This window comes from Hibiscus syriacus, unplaced genomic scaffold (genome assembly GCF_006381635.1).
Source record: "Hibiscus syriacus cultivar Baekdansim isolate YM2019G1 unplaced genomic scaffold, ASM638163v2 tig00113184_pilon, whole genome shotgun sequence".
NCBI lineage: Eukaryota > Viridiplantae > Streptophyta > Magnoliopsida > Malvales > Malvaceae > Hibiscus > Hibiscus syriacus.
Genome location: NW_024063448.1, coordinates 21,660 through 43,322, shown reverse-complemented (window position 1 = coordinate 43,322; position 21,663 = coordinate 21,660). Strand labels below are relative to the sequence as shown.

Genomic DNA, 21,663 nt, shown 5'->3' with positions numbered 1-21,663 from the left:
CACGAATGATTCGCTAACCGATCTGGTTATAAAAATCATACCTAATAAAGATTTTGTTTTTGTTTGTTGTACCATAACCTCCTCGTAAAGATAAACCCAAATCAGTACAAACGACAAATAAGGAGGATCTGTCAAAATAAACAAATTAACCCTCCAACAAAATGTCTAATTACGATCCCATCCATCAACATTTTCCACATTTCCATTTCAGGACTAAACAGTGAACGGATGATCATTCCTATATAAACAAAATTTTACACGTAAAGCAGAATAATTTTCCCGGAGGAATCGAACATCTTGTTTTCTGTTCTTCCCTCTTCAGAAGGAAAATGGCGGCTAATTTTATAACGCAAGCATCTCTGGTTCAACCAAAACCTTCACTTAATGCTAAAACTCTTCAAAACCCATCTCTGACTCGCTTCTCCAAGCTCTCTCCTTCATCAAGTCTGTTTTTACTCTCCATTCTTTTTGGGTTTTTTTTTTCATCACCAAGCTCCCTCCTTTATCTGCTTTTTTATTCTGCTTTGCAGGTTTTTGCTTTTTGCCGAAAAACAGAACTTTGTCTGTTGGAAAACTGTCATTGGCATCGTCTGTATCCGCTTCAAAATCTTCAGTTCTGGAAGAATATAGAAACAACAAGAACCCCATTATCGTCATTGATAATTATGATAGTTTCACCTACAATCTTTGCCAGGTTTGATTGATTGCATATTCGAAATTTGTGTATTTTTCTTTTGTTTCCTTTATCTTGTCCTTACTTGGTTCTGAATTGCTGCAGCATTAAAATCTTTAGCAAAATATGTTTGATTGTTAGGGAAGACCTTTTTTATCGGAGATTTAAGGTGAAGATTGGATCATTTAAGAAATCAATTAAACGATTGATGGGAACAAAATGTAATGTATTTACATGGTATAGAAAAGGTTTCTTTTGCTATTAATAATTTGTTGTTATTGGTATATATAATTCAAGTCCCTTTTCCAAGGATTTTGCATGTGAAATGAGGTGCTTCAATCATAATTGTATTAAAATGGCTAATTGTCAATTGAAAAGCAAATCTGGTTTGTGCCAGGACTGCAAACATGATGTTTTGAAAGTGATTCCTGCTAAATATTCCCATGCTGCGGTGATTTCAATTCGGTATCCTCAATAGCAAGTCGTGTTCATTCCGGTCCTGTCTTTCTCGTTTTAAGAATATACTATTGATTCGATTGCCGCCGTATGAGCACTACGAGTTACGTTACAGAAATTTTGGAACTTGAGATTTTGCATCTATGATATTTTGAATTTTTTTGGGTTCAACTTATCTCTTAGCCTTTTCTGAGTTGTATCCTTGACTAAGAATGGAATATCCTCAAAGGTTTACCTATAATTTTGTAGTACATGGGAGAGCTTGGATGTCACTTTGAGGTTTATCGAAACGATGAGTTGACTGTAGAAGAGTTGAAAAGGTAAGAACTTTGAGGTTTATGTATCCTTGAAATGTTCGATTTCGATCCAAATAAGTGACACTTCTCTTGGTTTTTTTTTTTTATAGGAAAAACCCTAGGGGTGTGCTTATCTCCCCTGGTCCAGGTAAGAGTTTACTAATATATTTTTTAAACTATAAACAAACCGAACATAAGAATCTGTTATATTTAAGCATGATATATATAATTTTATTCTATCCTTAATATAGGAACACCCCAAGACTCTGGAATATCCTTGCAAACAGTTTTGGAACTTGGACCTCTTGTACCTTTATTTGGTGTTTGTATGGGTTTGCAGTGCATTGGTGAGGCTTTTGGAGGTGAGTGTTTTAGGTTGCCTTTTGTAACTGCTCTTCTTGTTAATGTTTACGCTTATGCTAAGAAAGCTAAATCAAGACTCTTTATGTTTATCGTGGAAGATTAGGTGCTTGCTTGTGGGATTTTGACATGATTTGTTTGACTGCATTCTAAAATGCAGGAAAGATAGTCCGTTCTCCCTACGGTGTTATGCATGGCAAATGTTCTCCCGTGTGTTATGACGAGAAGGGAGAAGATGGATTATTCGCTGGATTATCAAAGTACGTATCGATTCTTCTAATGTGATTCCCAGTTTAAAAATTCTCTTACTCTGCTTCATTTATGTGTTGTCTATAGTCAAGCTATTTATATTTGTTCCTTGAGCTGTGTTTTCACCTTTCAAGTTTAGATTCCTTTATGTTACTGCCCTCATGCATATTGCTGGACATGTGTGAAGTATCTGTTACATTGCACGTTCGAGTGAAAGAATTTCCGATTCATTTCCATTCATTACGCCTCAAATTATCAGCAATTCTTAGTATTATTGTGCCTTTTCAAGCCCATTCAATGCCGGAAGATATCATAGTCTTGTGATCGAAAAGGACAGTTTCCCCGACGAAGCACTTGAGGTTACTGCTTGGACAGAAGATGGGCTGATTATGGCTGCTAGCCACAAAGTCTATAAGCATATTCAGGTAAAGTTTCCATTATTTTTACTTGTTTGTGCCTTGTGCCACACGAAACCATGAAAAATCTGCGTTTAATTCTCCATAAATACGTCTTTCATGAGCACGTTGATCGAAAACTGTAGGGCATACAATTCCATCCAGAGAGCATCGTAACATCCGAAGGCATATCGATTGTTCGCAACTTCATCAAACTGGTAGAGCGAAAAGAGGCCGCCGAATCCCGGGCTTAGAGGTCATGTACTGGACACAATTCCTTCAGGCATAAATGTCAAACATCAGGTATGTCGTCGATGCATCCTTTCTGTGACGATCACGTATGTGTTCTCGTCGGACGGTAAGTTCTTCCTCGGCTCATGTCGGAATATGTATCGGATTATAAGACCCCTTTTGAACTCCTTTTCAGGGTTAGCAAATGGCAGAAAAGTGAAGCAAGTGTAGCTTTCCATCAACTTTGCACATGATTTTATGTTGGATAACTATGAATTATGTTTTCTATTTTTCTCTGAGTTTACGGTTCCAGTTCATAATTGGAAATATTGCTTCAAAAGACAATGTTGTATTTTTCTTTTTCAAAATTAAAAAAATAAATTGGGTAAACTATACCTATGACCGGAGATTTTTATTTGAGCATCGATCTTTTAATTTTTTAATTAAGTTATTTAATTATTTAAATAATATCAATTAAGTCATCTACAAATTGACGTGATAGTTAATAAAATTGATATAATTATATAATAAATTAGGTAAACTATACCCATGACTAGATGATAAATGTTCAACAAAAGACAATAACGCATTATTTTCGACACTGTAAAATTTATTCGCATGATGAAGTAGCCTCAAAGAAATTAAAATGAAAAAACTACAGAATAAGGTATTCATGAACTTAATAGGATGATTAATGGCCTTAGGTACCACAACAAAATAGATGTCAATCACCTCTTGGATTACTCGGGTGGAAATGATATTGAAAATTTTATTGAGGATGAAATTGTGGATGATACAATGCCGTTGCGACTAATTACGTGGAATAAAACACTTATAGCGTCAATAACTCTTCACAATTTTTTGCTGCGGTACGAGAACGTAACATTGGAACTTTTAGATGCAACAAGTAAAGCTAGAGATGAAATACAACAAGATTTAAATTTTAAGTGAATTAGGTTAGTAATTATGCTGAATATTTTAGTTTATAACTATCTTGTACACAAAATTAATTACCCTGTCAAACTTGGACCAACATTATTGTACTACTCTAACTCATGTCATTCATATTTATTGTACTATTTCAATTTGACCCAAAGCATTAATATTTACTATTAGAATTTGACCCACTATTTATTATTCTATTTTTATTGGTGGATATTGAACCACTAACCTTATGATTAAGAGAGATGATGAGTCACATTATATTTTATAATTATATAACATAGTTATTATATTTAAATTATAGTACAAAAATATGAAATCAAAGGAATAAATGAGCTCACAGCTACTCTAGCCTATGAAGTTAAAGATGTGTTCTCCAATACTTTTGTAAACCTTGATGAAAAAAATATTTTTAAATTGTTTGATTTAAAATTTTGGATTAACCACACGGGTGATCATTTATGTTTATGTTTTATCCACTTTTGGTCACTAATTTCAAAAAACATAAGACATTGTCATTTTTGGGTTAACTACACGGGTGGTCATTTTTATTTAATTATAAAAAATATATTAAATTAAAAATAAAGTTAGTTCTTCAATCGAACGGTGACATGTGGCATCATTCGATTGGAGGATTAAATTTATTTTGATTTATCAAAAGTATGACTAAATTGAGAGAATACGAAAATAGAAGGGATCAAATATGTGATTATATCAAAATATTTAACTGTTGCTAATGGTAGTTAACTCAGGGTGACTGCACCTTAATTAAATAAAAACAAAAGTGACAATATCTTATGTTTTTGAAATCAGTGACCAAAATAGACAAAATACAAACATAAGTGATCATTTGTGTAGTTAACCTTAAAATTTTAATACCCGAACTCATCAAGTGGTTTTAATGATTAAAAAGAGTGTTTTTTTAATATCCCGACTTCGCAGTTCTATCTGCAAAGTGTGTGCATTGTTAATAATTAAGAAAATTTTGAACAAATATTATCTTATAATCATCAACTATTAAAAAATAAATATCCAATGTTATTGTTGATTTTTTAAATAATTAAAATTATACATTAAAAATTAATGTCTAATGTTATTGTATAATCAGATATTTGGTCCTTTGTATTTACATATTCTTTCATTTTAGTCATACTTTTAAATAAATTTTAACATTAAATATATATTTTTAAATGAAAATAAAATATTTTAAATTATTTAATAAGTTAATATATAAAAAATATTATGAATTTAAGTATTTATACACTAAGACAAAAAATATATACACTATGTTGTCTACTTTAGACCAAGCAATGGTTATGGATTAATGGTTGGATATATGTTTAGTTTCCTACGTGATCAAGGTTTGAATATTTTTTGTCCCAATTTGCTTTCCTTTATTTTCTTTCAAGTAGAGGGTAACACAAGTCACTCTTTGATTGGTAGAAATAAATATATTAAATTAAAATAAAGTTAGTTCTCCAATCGAATGGTGACATTGGCATGACATGTGTCATCATTTGATTGGAAGATTAAATTTGTTTTAATTTATCAAATGCATGACTAAATTGAGATAATATGAAAATAAAAGGGACCAAATATGCAATTATATCAAAATATTTAACTGTTGTTTAAGGCAGTTAACTCGGGATGACCACACCTTAATTAAATAAAAGTGAAAGTGACAATATCTTATGTTTTTAAAAATTAATGACTAAAAATGGACAAAACACAAATATATGTGATCATCTGTGTAATTATCCCTAAAATTCTAATATCCAAACTCATATAATTAAGAAAAATATAAAACAAATATTATCTTGTAATAATCGACTATTAAAAAATGAGTGTCCAATATTATTGTTGAAAAATATTTTGAAATAATTAAAATGGCTCTTAGAAAGATGGGAAGTGACAAAGATGTCGGTCCTGATCAAATTCCTATTACTGTGTGGTTGGCCCTAGGAGAAGAGGGAGTTAAGTGGTTGACCAACTTCTTTAATATTATTTTAGAGACTTCCAAGATGCCAGAGGAGTGGAGAGAGTCTACGGTGATACCAATCTATAAGAATAAAGGAGATCCCCAACGTTGTGGTAACTACAGATGTATTAAACTACTCAGCCATACCATGAAGCTATGGGAAAGGGTGATAGAGGCAAGGTTGAGACAAGTTACTAGGGTTTCGGAAAACCAATTTGGCTTTATGCCAGGCAGGTCTACCATGGAGGCGATTCATCTACTTCGACGGCTTATGGAGAAATATAGGGAAAATTCTAGAGATCTTCACATGGCGTTCATTGACCTTGAGAAGGCTTATGATAGTGTTCCCCGCGATACGATCTGGAAGACTTTAAAAACGAGACGGATCTCAACTGCTTATATTCGGGCGATTCTTGATATGTACTGTAGATCTACTACATTCGTCAGGACTACAGTTGGCGACACCGAGGCTTTTCCGGTGGAAATCGGACTCTACCAGGGATCGGCCCTTAGCCCTTACATCTTCGCCTTGATTATGGACGACATCTTTTGTGCGACACCAGCCAGTGTACCATGGTGTATGCTTTTCGCTGACGACATTGTCCTAGTTGCTGAAACAAAATCTGAGTTGAATAGTAGACTGGCTACCTGGAAGACTACTTTGGAAGAAAAAGGTCTAAGGATCAATATTGAAAAGACAAAGTATTTATGTTCAAACTTTAGTGGGAACCAAAACGATGAAGATGTAGAAGTATGCATAGAAGGATACGTTCTCCCCTCAAAGGATTGTTTTAAGTACTTAGGGTCTATGATACATAAAGATGGGGGTGTAGATGATGACGTTACACACCGTATAAAGGCGGGATGGCTAAAGTGGAGGGCCGTTACTGGAGTTTTGTGTGACAAGAACGTGCCTCTAAAACTCAAGGGAAAATTTTATAGAATGGCAATAAGACCAGCGCTGTTGTATGGATCAGAATGTTGGGCAATCAAGAATGATCACGTAAGGAGGATAGAGGCCGCATAAATGAGAATGCTTCGATGGACATGTGGTAAGACTCTGTGGGATATGACAACAAACTCTGCTATTAGGATGTCCTTGGGGTGGTGCCTATTTCCAAAAAATTGAGGGAGGGAAGACTACGGTGGTTTGGGCATGTCCTTAGGCGACTACCGTCGGATGCGGTCAGGAGGGTAGAATTGATTACAGTCGACGGTGCCAGAAGGAGAGGACGACCAAGGCGGAAGTGGGAAGACTGCTTGAGATCTGATTTGATGGATTTAGCCCTTACCAAGGACATGACCTCTGATAGGAAAGTATGGAGACTTAAGACTAGGGTAGTCGAGTAGTGTGGGTCACATCATTAGGGTATATCATCTCTGTCTTCTTTTAATGCCTTTGTAGTAATTTTCATGACTTCTACTTTTTATACGTTTATGTTATTGGTATTTATGAAGGCTTAGAACTGGGCTTGCTATCGTTGGCTTCTGTGTATCATTCTCTTCATGTTTCCTCTTTTAAATTTAGTTGGGTCTAACGTTATTGTCTATATGCAGAGATTTTTTCGCAGGGTTTTATTTGCAGGGATTACTTCCCATTAAAGACGCGCATAGGATATTAATGACTACATATGAATACTGTTCAACTATGTATTTATTTATACATGCATTGCATTTTTATCTATATTTTTGATTTTCTGACTGCCGGAGGTCTTCCACGGAAGCTACTCTCAACCTAGCGTTGGGGGCAGCCTACTACCCTACCTCCCCTTACCCCATTGCATATGGGAATTGGGTTTTGTTGTTGTTGTTGTTGTTATTGTTGAAAAAACTAATTGCTCCTACTTAAATAAAAAAATAATTTTTATTTTCATAAATATATACTATTGAATTAAAAAAAATTATAAATAAAATTAAAACAAATCAATTTTTTATTATATAATTGCAATAAACTAAAGTTCACACATCCATTATAAATTCCACCAAAGTTTACATGAATAAGTTGAGTGAAATTCCTTCACTTGATTTTGCACCCCCAAAACCTAAGGTCATTTCTAAGTTAGTGTTTGTTTTTACTGTGTAAAGTCTGCAAAGCTCTTATGTCTGCACCGCGCAGACCACACGCAGACATTGAGCTTCGCAGACCGTTTATTTTTTAGAAGACAGAAGCTCTTCAAACGTCTGCGTGAGCTATTCTTGGTGCATACATGGTTTTATGTCTTAAAAGGTATGCGGGAAAATTAAAATCATTTAAATCTATTTTAAAATTTATTTTAAAATATAGATTGATTTATTTTAAAATATGGATTGATTTATTTTAAAATATGAATTGATTTATTTTAAAATATGAAAAATTTTATTTTAAAATATAAATTGATTTATTTTAAAATATGGAAAAATTTATTTTAAAATATGGATTGATTTATTTTAAAATATGGATTGATTTATTTTAAAATATGAAAAATTTTATTTTAAAATATGAATTGATTTATTTTAAAATATGGAATGATTTATTTTAAAATATGGAATAATTTATTTTAAAATATGGATTGATTTATTTTAAAAAATATGGATTGATTTATTTTAAAATATGAAAAAATTTATTTTAAAATATAGATTGACTTATTTTAAAATATGAAAAAATTTATTTTAAAATATAGATTGATTTATTTTAAAATATAGATTGATTTATTTTTAAATATATATTGATTTATTTTAAAATATGAATTGTTTTATTTTAAAAAAATTATTATTGTAATTGTATGGATTATTTAAATTTCAGTATTATAAAACTAAAATTATTTAAATTTCAATATTGCAAAACTCTTTTAAGTTTAAAAAATCAGTTTATTTTATATTTCAGTTTATTTTAGCAATCTGCAGACTTTAAAAAACAAACACTCTTCTTCTTGCAAACTACAAACTTTTAATCCATCTCTTCTGCTGCAGATGTCTACAGATATGATCCGCAGACTATAAATCTTTTACCTCTTTAAAAACAAACACCTCCTCTAACCCCACTTGTCCTATCTAAAGTCACCTTGGATTCCAACTACCGTTTTGACAACATGTCTGAATCATCACATCATCCTATACTACTTTGAATGTGCATATATTCACACACTACTTCCAGACATACACATAACCCCAAACTTTATCCATCCAAATACAACAATGTCTGATGTTGCAGATGACGAAAAAGAAAGGTATATATCAGAAATGGAATCCCATGAGGTGTGTTTGGGAATAAGTACATAAAATCAAAACATCAATCATAAAAATGGAGCCTATACACAACAAAACTGAGTGGAAAATGATGCCCCAACATGTAATCAAATAAATCTACCGATGGCCTGTTTTTATTTTTATTTCTAATTCAGATGGCGTCTGTCTCGGACTGGCTAGCTCGGCTGCGATGGTGTCGTTTCCCGTGGTGACGCCTGCCTCCCCCGAATGTGACCGGATCGAACTTCTTGAGTCTTTCGGCTTCTTTGGGATTGATCACACACTCCATAGGTGGGACTTTGTATCTGGTTTGGTCATAGCAGTAGGAGTATGTCATGTGCTTCCTCCTAAAGCTATCCATTTTGGTTCTCTGTGATGGGGTGATGATACCAGAGAGTTCCAAACTTTGGGCGGTCGAGTCGCACCTCTCGGACGAAAATTCAATCGGATCAACGGCGCAACCGTGGAGGATCAGGTCGGAGAATTCGGCAACGTAAGGTGCATATTTGTAATTGACTCTATATTTGCCACCACTAGTAGCCCAATCAGACCCATCCCATATTGTGGTATACAAAGACATTGGCTTAGAAGGAAAATCTCCACCCATTGCAGCTGTTCTCATAAACTCTCTAATAGAGATATTGTCTATATAAAATCTGCAAAATAAAATAAAAAAACATGAATAAAAAAACAAACTTGGGGCAAACCTTGTTACCTGCAACAGACAACATTAAACTCATCACCATATTGTTTTATGCTTACATGATTTGAGAATCGGTCCATAGAATGCTGTATTGATGGAAATCATCGGCAGGGTCGAACCAAAGATTGTATCTTTCTTCTCTGCCAAGACTGGTGCTTCCATTTCCATAAATATTGGTCTGAACCCTCCAATCTTTGCCTCTGATGTTCCCCAAGAACTCGAAGTCTATTTCGTCGTGGTTCTTCTCGAATATATCACCGTTTGACATCTGTAGTCGAGAAGATTAATGAGGATATTCTTGTATTAAATGGTGTAATTATTTGGTATTTACGGTAACCATCTGGATTTTGATCAGATTCCTAAACAAAAATATGAAGAAGTGATGAACTTTAAAAGAGTAAAAAGAAAGTTCAATCTTGAACAGAAATGAACTCACATAGAAAGCAACCACAACTCCAGCAGTATAATCAGCAGGCAACTTTATTGAAGCACTGAAGTAGCCATGCAAGTAAAGGTCTTGCGATACAAATCCAGACCCTGTTTATTGCACCATGAACAGAACAAAAAAAGGGTGTTTTCCTTATACTAAAACAAGGGAACAGAGAAAGCCCAAAAATATCAAAACCAGAGAGCAGCAAAGCTGAATACTAATTGGGAAAAAAACGAACCTGTTCTTTCATTCAAGGACAAGTGAACAGCTTTACCATCCCTATGGAGAACAAGATTATCATCTCCAAACAACTGACTATACCCTTCATCAAATGAAAGAATCGGGAGCCTTTTCCCAAACCCAGAAACGAAAGCAGAAACCAAAGTCAAAACCAATAACAAAGAAGAACCCACACACGGTAACTTCATCATCGTATTATCCCTTTATATTTTGTTGCTTTTTGTTGCTCTATCACCTTGAGATTATACAAGACAAAGAGAAGAAGAAGAAGAATTGTTGGGAAATAAAATGAATAATCTTTCTACAGCTATGGAGAGCTGAAAATGGCTTATTGAAATGAAAAGAAAGCTCAGGTCATTTTGGTAAGGGGGAAGGGGGTATTATTGAGCTGTTCATCATGATATTTCTTTTACTAATTCCATCATTTTCCTACACTTAATTTTATTTTGCATAATTATTTACTTGTAATTTAGCCTGATTTTAGATTCACAAATTCATAGATATTGAGATTGGTGTTCAACTTTATCCCAGATACTCTAAATGCATTGAGATTGGGACTGGGGTCGGGATCTTAACTCAATACTATCCTTTAATGCTTTCCTAATTACGAAATTACACTGAACTAATTGTGTAGCTTTCATATGCAAGACATTGATACTGAATTTTATGCTTTAAAAAAAGTAGATATATTGGATGTCGTTATTTGCACAAAATGCAAATATATTATTCCAATGACATCTTTTATTTTAGGGTGTGTTTGATTGGGGATGTGAGATTTTCATGGGAATGAAATACACATTTCTCCGTTTGGTTGGCTGAGAATGTTATTCTCGGTAATCTGACATTACAGATAGTGGATTTTTTTTTGTATATTACCGGGAATGTCATTACCCCTTTCCTTAGGTATTGTTGGATTACCGACGTTTTGGACTAAAATGCCTTTATATTTTTTCCAAAAATATTCTTATTCTGTCATTGAATAATAAAAATTCTATGAATGTTAAATTACAAATTTATCCTTAAACTATTTTAGATTTACAAAAAAATATAATTAAAATTTTATATGAAGTTCGGGGGTTAAAATAAAATTTTACCATTTCATTAAACCTTTTTATATTTTCAATTTTGTAAAAAAATTATATAAATTTTATGAATTTAAATTTTTAAAGAAAATATATAAATATTTTCCAACTTGTTAAAAAACAAATATATAATAAAGACAATTTGGTCAAATATACATTCTAATAATATTTTATTCCTTTAACCAAACACGGTAATATTACATTCATGCTAAAACAACCAAACACAAAATACAACATTCCCAGTAATCATATTCTCTGGTAATCTTTTATTCCCACTGGTAATCTTACATTTCATGAACCAAACACACCCTTAGGGTATATTACGTATTTAATAACTAAACTAATCCATTTTAATGTTAAAACTTACTTTTTTTAAACATTCTTAACGTTTAATTTTCATTTCATTTTAGTGATTGTCGTTAAAAACTTAACACATTTAGTAGTTAAACTATCAATTTTTGACAATTTTAATACATAAACTTTCAATTTTTTTTCAAAACTTAAATTTTGAACGAGTATACTGAATTGAAACCAAAACTAAAGTTTTTTTTATGACGGAATACTAAATAAAACAAAAGCTAAACTTTTGGTATGATTTAAAAAAATTGAAAATTTAAGTATTAAAACTAACTAAAACTAATAATTTATGTACAAAATGTTTAATTTACTGTTTATTTTATGATCAAGACTAGATAGCATTTTTTTTGTATAACCACCGGTATCTAATCTATTGATGGACTAATCCGGATCGGATACTGTAGAGGTAAATGCGACCCTCCTAACCCAGTTTGCTCAATTCACAATCATCAAGATTCGAACCTCTGACCTTGCTTAAAGAATCTAGTATCTCATTCTACTAGACTAACTGGTTATTGGTAGATTTGATAGTATTTCTAAAGTTATTTTATAGTTTATAATTTTTTGTTAGGATTTTATTTATTAGAGTGGATGTGGAGGGTTTTTTTATCTAATGATACTTTTTGTTTCTAAATATTTTAAAATATTATTTTAGTCTTTAATTTTTTATGTCTTTTTTTACTCCTAAAATTTAAAATTCTATTAAATTGACAATTATTAAGAAAATAACAGACTGTTAAGTAAATAATAATTATTTTATCTTTTTATTAATATTTATATTTATTATTTTATCTTTTTGAGTAAAGAGTTCAATTTAATTATTAAAAATGATATAATAATAAAAAAATTATAAAAAAATATTTATTTAAATCATTATATATATGTGTGTGTGGAAAAAAATACAATTATTGATATTAACTTAACAAATATTTTGATTTTTGTCAGTTAATTTGATTCGATTAAAAAATCAAAGTTAAAAAATAAGAAAAATAAAATAAAATTAAGAGTTAAATTGTTTTTTTTATTTCAGAGTAAAAAATATCATTAAACTTTTATTTTCATGCCAAATAAGGTCATTAGTGAGCCTCGAATCTTAATTTTCATCAAGATTGTAATAATTATTCAATCAATTAAAGTATATATATTGAATATTAATTTTTTAACCTAACATTAATTTATTTTAAACATTAATTAAATGCATGTATCTTTTTTAATACCGTTTACGTAATTAAGAAACTCTACATATCAAATAATCATTTTTAATATGTTTTGATTTAAAAATTATACCATCAATATATTAAATAATAATTTTCTTATTATATCAAATAATTTGTTGCTTATTATGAAATGTTTTTATTACAGAAGTGGAATCTGATTCGACATGTTTTAATTATTTGCTCTAATTAAAATATTAGTAAGGAACAACTTCTTAAATACAATTAATTATTTGGCCACCTTACCCCTTCGCCAAGGCTTCTAAATAAAAGTTATTCGATAAGCTTGAAAAAAATATGAAAATTTGAAGTCTTGACAGAGGGATAAAGTGCCATAAAAAAAATAAAGAATGAATAAAAGGTGGACCGGCTAAGGATGCGCATGGGATCTGAAGCCGTTGGATTTCGACTCAACTCGATCTGATTAGGTTGATTTTTTTTTTTAAATTAGGTTAAGATCAGATCAGGTTGGGTTCATATTTAAGATAAAAAATACTTGATCCGAAAACATTGTATTAATATCCCTCTGTATATTATTTTCTTTCAATTAAATCCTTATTTTTATTGAATAAAAATAAATTTTTATATTAAATATATTATTTCGGGTCGAGTCAAGTCAAGTTTGGATTTTATTTCAAAAAACCATATCGAATTCAAATTGAGTGGATGATTTATAATATTTGGATTAGGTCGGATTGACAGAAAATCTGACCCGACCCAACCCATTCGCATCCTAGGACCGCCAGCAAAGACAATAATGGGCGATACAAAAGAAAGTGTGTAAATCATTAGGGGTATAAATAATGATTATTAAGACTTTCGAGGACCAAAAATAGGTTCTCCTTTTAGCATTTTTTAATTAATCGATACAAGTATAAGACAATATTTGTTCGAAGATAACTCTTAACCTTTTGACATTGAATGCTCACACTCATGGCATCTATAGTGTTTGAACTCGTATTCTTAATGAATAACAACAAGTCATTTACTACGAAGACCACTTGATTCGTGCATCCTAACTATATTCTCTTTTCATTTTGACCATCATTTTTGAAATTTTGTCAATAGGGTCACTCAACTATTTAAATACATTCAATTAAGTCATCGACGCTAACATTTAACAGAAGTGCTGATATAACAACAAATAAAATTGATAGAATAAATAAGTAATAGTGATTAAATGTGTAACCATACCAATTTTATTAACAGTCACATCGACACTCTCGTCAAATATTAACGACACGTGACCCAATTGAATATATTTAAATAGTTGAATGACATGATTAATAAAATTTTAAAAATAATATTCGAAATGAAAAATGACTATAATTAAGTGGTTATTGGTATAACTTTACCTTTAAATTAAATAAATATATGTAAACGGGGCTCCGTGCCGCCCCATTACACCGCCTCGTTTCATATTATCCCAAAAGTAACCTTCCCACATATTTCTATTCTGTAGTCTAGAACATTCAACAGATGAATACAAGTGACGAAGCGAAACGGTGCCGTAGCGACCAATACTAATCGATTGTAGAAACGCGGATCGCGGCGGGGGCCCATAGCGTTTCCAAATCTCGGCTGGGCATTGGATTAAAGGAGGCGGCTTAAAATCGGTGGAGGGAAGGGACGCGTATTCCCGATCAAATCCAACGGTCCACAAATCATTTTCGGGTGGTCTTAAAAAGGAAACAAACACGAATGCATTTACTGTACAGCTGGCACTCCACCATTCCACTAATCAAAGCGCTTAGCTGATTCTTATGTGTTCTAATTAAATCTGTGCCTGCAATTATTAAAGGATAAATATTTAGCGTCATTTAAAATATTTTATCGGTTTAAAGATAATTTTTAATTATTTAACGTTAAATATTCACATTTTTTATATTTATAGTCTCCAAATTTCTTGCATCTCATCTCTCAAGTTGAAAGCCTAAATTATTGATTTCCGTACCATAACCATACAATCTGGTCAGGCCCAAAAGAAAATTTAAAGCCTATTAAGCTTTAAATATTCAATCATTCGTATTTTAAAATATTTTTGGCGTCCATAACAATTAGGTTCGGTTCTCAATTTATTAATTTTGGGCTTGAGTTTTTCAATTTTATTTTAGTAAAATAATTTTAATGTCTGTGAACATTGCTTGATAAAATTTAAGTAGAATATTATAAATGTTTTTTAAAAATGATTTTAAATTAAATAAAAATATTTAATAATTTTAATACAACAATTTTAAGTTATTTTTCATTATTTTTAAATATAAAATACTCGAACATCGGAACTGAGTCTCAAAACATAAATTTTAATGTCGACACACGAACCGAATAACCTCAGTAATTAAAAGAATTGTTGTTATTCCTACAAGTCACGGGTTCAAGCACCAACGATTGCAACAAGATGATTAAGCGTTCATTGTCAAATGGTTGGGAGTATATTTAAAATAGATGCCTACTCGTAAACACCTTAGCTTAATAATAAAAAAAAAAATCTTCAAGACTTACGTTTGTCTTACAAGTCTTCCAATTCTTAACAAAGGTTAAAATATTACTAAACCATCTACAATGCATAAATTGTAGATTTAAACCTTACATTTAATTTGTTTAGTTTAAGTCCTTATACTTTTGAAATTTTAAGGGTAAAAGCGGAATTTAATTTAACAAATCTAACTAATGTTATGATATTATATTGAGTGGACATATTTCTAAAATTTTAAGAATGAATGAACTCATAAAACTTAAGAAGATAAAAAACAGATTTTCAATAAAAAATACATAAGCAAAATTTAAAATATATGATAATTTAAAATTTTTAGGGAGTTGACTGCGCTCACCCACTCTTCGATCCATCCCTGATCACCCCTCCTTTCGATATTATATAACCCTAGGGTTTTCCCTCATGTTGTCTGAACTAGAGACAACTTTCATCATCTCTGCAACTTGATCCATGAACTTAATCATTTATCCTATAGTATTCAGCAATGGAGATAAATCTATCTCTTAGGGAAAATATAGTTTTGAAACCTTTAAAACAGTTTTAATAGGCAAACTATTTGACTCTCTGGGTATGAATTACGTGACCTCTGTGGTAAATGAATTGTGATTATTCCTGAGGATCTAGGTTCGAGTACTATAGATGTCAGGGGTATGAGCATTCAGTTATTTTTAAATAAATACTATCTTATACTTACCTTAAATTAATAAAAAAAAGCCTCTCTGAGTTAGGGCTGTAAATGAGACGAGACAGATCGCGAACTATTCGAGATTGACTCGATCAATGCTCGATAAATACTCGAATCGAATGGACTCGACTCGAGCTTGACTCGAGTTCTTAACGAGCTGAAACGAGCTACTCGATATTCGACTCGAAAAGCTCGTGAGCAGATCGAAAATATAATATGTTAAGATTTTATTTAAAAAATAAATTAATAATAATATTAATATTTATGTATTGATTTTTTGAGAAAAAAATACAGTAATATTTCATGTATTTAAGGTTCATGTTCGAGTTTGAGTTTGAGGCTTCAATCGAGTTAAGTTTAAGAATGTTTTTTTTTTCATTTCGAGCATTTTCGAGCTGCTCACTAGCTTCAGTTCAGGATTTTGAGTTCGAGTCGAGCTTGAAAATTTTAAGCTCGAGAGTTTTCGAGTCGAGTCAAGTCGACCTTCATTTCAGAGTTTTCGAGTCGAGCTCAGTAAAACTCAAACTCGACTCGGCTCGTTTACACCCCTACTCTAAGTTATAAATTAAAAAAAAAAAAACCAAGGTATAGTCTATGGTCATAATGGTTTACCTTCTAGAAATCATTGAATCACTATCCCACAAGAGTCTCTACCATGTGTTTAGTGTTCGGTTTCGATATAGATACTGAATTTTTATATAATGAATTGTTATTATTATCATTCGTTGAGTAAATAAGACCGAAACACGTTAAATCTTATACGTGATTATCTTATTATAATCTCACTTTAGTATGTTTGAACTAAATTATTGGTTTATCAGATCTGGTTCTCGATTTAGCATCCACAACGTTTTTCAAACTCTGATTCTCAACTCTTCACGTCAGCTCACTTTGCTGGTTTTCTGCACTAAAACTAAAATGCTTCAGACTTTCAGTAGCACTGTCTTGTTCGTTTCCACATTTTCTTTCCCTTTCGGCGCCGATTCTCGAGAAAATATGCATTTTTTTCTTCCCACTGTTTGCTAAATCACTACTCTCTTAAGCTTTCTTTTTCCCACTTCGTTTTCATTTTGCTTCTTCACTTTAACTTACCTTTCGCTCATGCTAAAATGTTTGATTATTTTACTCCGATCTTTATTATTCTAGATACCCTTATATACATAAAATATATTTTTTATTTAAGTATCTAAAGAATTTTTTTTGTCAAAATAAATCTATAAAGTTATTTTTGATTCAAAAACAAGTACTTAAAGTATTTTATGTCAAAATAGTTAAATAAATTATTCAAATTTTTTCATTTAAGTTCTAAAAAAGTTGACATGTGACATTCATTAAAAAATACTTTTAGTACTTAGATAAATTTTTTAAATATTTTAGATACATATTTTGATATAAAAATACTTTAAGTATCTATTTTAACAAAAAAAAACTTCATGTACTTATTTTAATAAAAAATAATCTAAGTACTTAAATGAAAAATATAGTATACTTTTAATTACTTATTTATCATATAAGCTTTCAAAACCTATACGTACTGTCTTTCGGCCTGGCATCCATGTTCATTTTGCACACCGGTGAAAAAAGAAGGGTAATGCACAAGTTTAATACCCCAATTATTATTTTTATTATGTTTTGGTCACTTAACTACTTTTTTTAAAATCACATTTAACGTTATATTTTGATTTTATTTTAGTCATTCACCGTTAAAAAACTAACAAAACTACTAACATGACATTTTCTTATTTTTTAACGATGATGCGACATTACCTTATGGTGACACGTCGACGTTACCATTCATTTTTTAACGACGGGTGAGCTAAATAAAGTTAAAACATACCATTAGCTATGATTTAGAAAAAATAGTTGAGTGAATAAAACGAACAAAAGTAATAGTCAACAAATAAATCAATTATTATAATGTCATTAATAGGTCCAAATTGATAATACTGTTACTTGTTTCCTTTAAAATAATTACATATATATATTTTTATTATAATTTGGTCACACCCGTCCCGTCCTTTCAATCTATCCCTATATATATCATGTAAAGTTGAGAGACACGATTTAAATTTAAAACCTAATTCATTAATTATTAAATAAAATCAAAATTTATTAAATTACGAGTTAAATCAAATTAAATTACAAAATTTAATATTAATTGTTTTCTTTTGCCCATAGACGTTGCCCTCTTGTGATGGGTTGGGGTTTGGTCAATGTTTTTGAATTTGTGCTTCCCCTTTTACCATTTCAACATTTGCATATTTGCATTCATCATTTTTAATTTTTAGTAATCCATTCAACGGTCAAAGATATATTCTAATTTTCAAATTTAATAATTTCCTTCAGCTCTTAAACGTTGAACAAATTCCCAGAAATTATCACAAACATATATGTTCGTCCGCTCCATCACCCACCAAATCCCAACGTTCTTTCTTTACTGACCATGATTTCTTCTTGGAGAAGGAGAAGAGCTGCAAAACGTGGAGGGAAACATCGAAGGAACGAAAATGGTGAGATTGAGCTTAATGTTCCAAGAGAATTCCGGTGCCCCATCTCGCTAGACTTGATGAAAGATGCCGTCACGTTGTCCACGGGGATAACCTACGATCGGGAAAACATCGAGAAGTGGATCGAGTCTGGGAATTTCACTTGCCCTCTCACCAACAGAGTTCTGAGGAGTCTCGAACCGACCCCGAATCACATCATAAGGAAGAACATTCAAGATTGGTGCGTCGAGAACCGATTGAAAGGGATCGAAAGAATCCCGACGCCTCGAGTTCCGGTCACTTCCGCGGAGGTCTCGAGCATCCTTTCTGAGGTCGACGTTGCTCGTAAGAAACAAGACGGAAGAAGGTGTCGAGATTCGGTCGTAAAGATGAAGTCGTTGACAAAAGAGAGTGAACGTAACAAGCGTTGCATTGTTTCCAATGGGGCAGGCGAAGTTTTATCTGAAGCTTTCCAGGCGTTTTCCATGGCGTCTTCTTTCGACGAAAACGATGATGTTTTGGAAGAGATATTGTCGGCTTTAACCATGATGTTCCCTCTAAACGTACAGGCCAAGGGTTTCTTCGGATCAGCCTCGGCCATGCAGTGCTTAATATGGTTCTTAAGAAGCGGAGACTTGTCCAGAGGAAGAAACGCAGTTTTAGTGCTAAAGGAACTCGTTTCATCGTCTTCATCACACAATACAACAAAAGTGGATGAGTTATCAGAAACAGAAGGCGCCATTGAAGCACTGTTCAAGCTGATCAAAGACCCAATTTGTCCATCATCTACAAAAGCCGCTTTACTCATCATTCACCAGATCATCACATCATCTCCAACAAAGGACAAACAAGTGAGAAACCTAGTAAACCTAGGCGCAATATCATTGCTACTCGAGACATCGCTCGACTCCGAACGGAGCATATGCGAGAAGGCGTTGGCCGTTCTCGACGCAATATCCGACACCGAGGAAGGGAGACGAATGGCCATCGACAACGCCTTGAGTATGCCGGTTTGGTCAAGAAAATCCTCAGAGTTTCCGACTTGACCACCGAGTTCTCGGTGTCTGTATTGCGAAAACTCTGCAAAATGGAAGATGATGATAAAAGTGCCGTGTTTGAAGCTCTTCAAGTGGGAGCTTTTCAAAAGCTGTTGCTGCTTTTGCAGGTGGGGTGTGGTGAGAAAACGAAGGAGAAAGCTTCGGAGGTGTTGAAGATGTTGAATCTTCATAGGAACAAAATGGAATGTGTTGATCCTATGGATCATTTTAAGAATCTTAAAAGGCCATTCTGATTGTAAATGAATAGATTAGTAGGTGTCAATTTTGGTTATGATTTTGCAGATTACAGAGCGATTTGCAACACAAAAATTAAGTAAACAAAATTAAGTCTCGTATAAATCTCAGTTTGCTATAACAGGAATGGTTTCTAATTTTCTTTGCTAGCTCATGTTTTTGGTGTCAAAAAAAAAAAACAATCTGGTCAATATGCAACTAGGATGGATATGGGTAGGGTTGGGTTTCCGGTCAACCTGACCCGACTCAAAAAATATATACTCTCTATTTAAAATCCGACTCGACCCTAGTTTAGAGACAATTTCACTTAATCTGAACCTGACTCGACTTTTGAGATAAAACCCGAACGCGACTTGACACGAAATAAATATCTTTATATAAAAATTAAGGACCTAATTAAAATAATAATAATATATAGAGAGTTATTATTATAATTATCCCTAAATATAATTTGAATTTATATTATTTCTCAGGTTGACTCAAGTATTTTTCTCGCTAAATCTGGATCCGTTCCGATCCGAAATATTATCTAAAAAACTCGACCCAAACTCAATTATTTTTTAAATACAACTCAATCAAATTGGATCAAGTTAAAACCCGTCAAATTCAAATTTTATAGCCATCCCGTGGAAGTGATTGATATAGAAGATGGAAGGATACCATGATTAGAGAAGACAGATGTGCACATGGATGGTGGGGAATTGGAGACTAGAACTAATGTTAATTCTACGGGAACTAAAGTTCCTTTAAGAGAGTCAAACCCTTTGCCTACGGATGAGTTGAAGATCATGCCAAGTGACAGATGCTGAAGGTAATGAATTGGGTCATCAGACCAAAACCACCGAAGCAATGATCATTCAATGAAACTCATCACTTGGAACTGCAGGGGAGTAGGAAATCAAGATTTTGTTAGGAACTGTAATCAGCTTGTAAAAGTCAATAGGCCGTCAATTATTGGGCTGCTCGAAACAAATGCTAAAATCGAAAATTATCCCACAACTTATTTTATTACCTATCAATTAATTTATTTCGAACTTCAAAGAATGTTTCATATTTTGAGAAGATCACGATTTTCATGTCCTCTAATGAGAAGGCTACCCCATCTATCAATTCCTTATACAAGAATATTAATTTTACTAATTATTCGGGATTACATATCAAGCACTAATAAAAGATTAAATTCAACCATATGATAAAGACATGCATACGGCCATCATTGTTTAAAGCAATTATTCATTTATTTTTATTAAAACATACTCAATTATTTTCAAGTTCATTCTTATTCGAACGTTATATTGGATCGTACTACCTCGATAGGTCGCACTTTCCATGCCCATTCGATAAAATTTAACTATTCATCAAAAGATTATAACCTTTTGATTCATATCCCCTCACCTATAAATAGGTTACTTGAAGCACAATCTTAGACAACTTTGAGACACAATTAACAAAGTTGAATTAGGAAATCACTTAGAAAATTCCTTTCAAATTCGTTATTTCCGGTGATAGAGAAAGACAAGATTGTGTTCGACTGACCACTACGGTTGTACTTACTGTTCGACGTCAAACGTTACTCAAAGCACCTAGGAGAGGACGAATATGTCTTAAAGGAAATTGTTCATAAAAGCCTCAACAAAATTTTCCTTCGATTTATGTTACTTTACTCATCCGATTTAGTGTACAAATATGAGTAAACCAATTTCTTGCCTCTACTTTAAATTTTATTTATTTTTATTTTGTTTAATTATATAATAATATTTATTATTATTATTATTATTTTATCTCGGATTAACATTTTTTTCCTAACAATTTTAACCTTTTTCAAACCGCAATATGCATATATAGTTGGGGTAAATTCTACTTCACATGAGCTTC

The 21,663-nt window shown here is 32.1% G+C and overlaps 2 protein-coding genes and 1 pseudogene across 2 annotated transcripts; 2 read left to right on the top strand and 1 right to left on the bottom strand.

Annotated features, from left to right (window-relative positions):
- The first annotated feature begins 295 nt into the window (after positions 1-295).
- LOC120186071 (anthranilate synthase beta subunit 2, chloroplastic-like) lies at positions 296-2,836 on the top strand. The gene is made up of 8 exons (XM_039190113.1): positions 296-444; positions 531-694; positions 1,379-1,449; positions 1,536-1,573; positions 1,677-1,787; positions 1,946-2,045; positions 2,324-2,459; positions 2,576-2,836. The coding sequence occupies exons 1-8, from the start codon at positions 330-332 to the stop codon at positions 2,681-2,683; spliced, it is 843 nt and encodes a 280-aa protein (XP_039046044.1). The 5' UTR covers positions 296-329; the 3' UTR covers positions 2,684-2,836.
- A 6,113-nt stretch (positions 2,837-8,949) lies between these two features.
- On the bottom strand, positions 8,950-10,460 carry LOC120186070 (probable xyloglucan endotransglucosylase/hydrolase protein 28). The gene is made up of 4 exons (XM_039190112.1): positions 10,177-10,460; positions 9,945-10,045; positions 9,568-9,776; positions 8,950-9,461 (listed from the first exon to the last, which is right to left on the bottom strand). Exons 1-4 carry the CDS (start codon positions 10,367-10,369, stop codon positions 8,957-8,959), a joined length of 1,008 nt encoding a protein of 335 aa, XP_039046043.1. The 5' UTR covers positions 10,370-10,460; the 3' UTR covers positions 8,950-8,956.
- Positions 10,461-18,453: 7,993 nt separating this feature from the next.
- Positions 18,454-19,787, top strand: LOC120186068 (annotated as a pseudogene).
- Positions 19,788-21,663: the final 1,876 nt, after the last annotated feature.

Excerpts from the sequence above, each read along its gene's own strand:
- LOC120186070 (XM_039190112.1), bottom strand. The coding sequence starts at position 10,369 with ATGATGAAGTTACCGTGTGTGGGTTCTTCTTTGTTATTGGTTTTGACT. Across the intron at positions 9,777-9,944 it reads GAGTTGTGGTTGCTTTCTAT|ATGTCAAACGGTGATATATT; the intron begins GTGAGTTCATTT and ends TCTCGACTACAG. Across the intron at positions 9,462-9,567 it reads TGGACCGATTCTCAAATCAT|ATTTTATATAGACAATATCT; the intron begins GTAAGCATAAAA and ends TTTATTTTGCAG.
- LOC120186071 (XM_039190113.1), top strand. The coding sequence starts at position 330 with ATGGCGGCTAATTTTATAACGCAAGCATCTCTGGTTCAACCAAAACCT. Across the intron at positions 445-530 it reads CAAGCTCTCTCCTTCATCAA|GTTTTTGCTTTTTGCCGAAA; the intron begins GTCTGTTTTTAC and ends TCTGCTTTGCAG. Across the intron at positions 1,788-1,945 it reads CATTGGTGAGGCTTTTGGAG|GAAAGATAGTCCGTTCTCCC; the intron begins GTGAGTGTTTTA and ends TCTAAAATGCAG.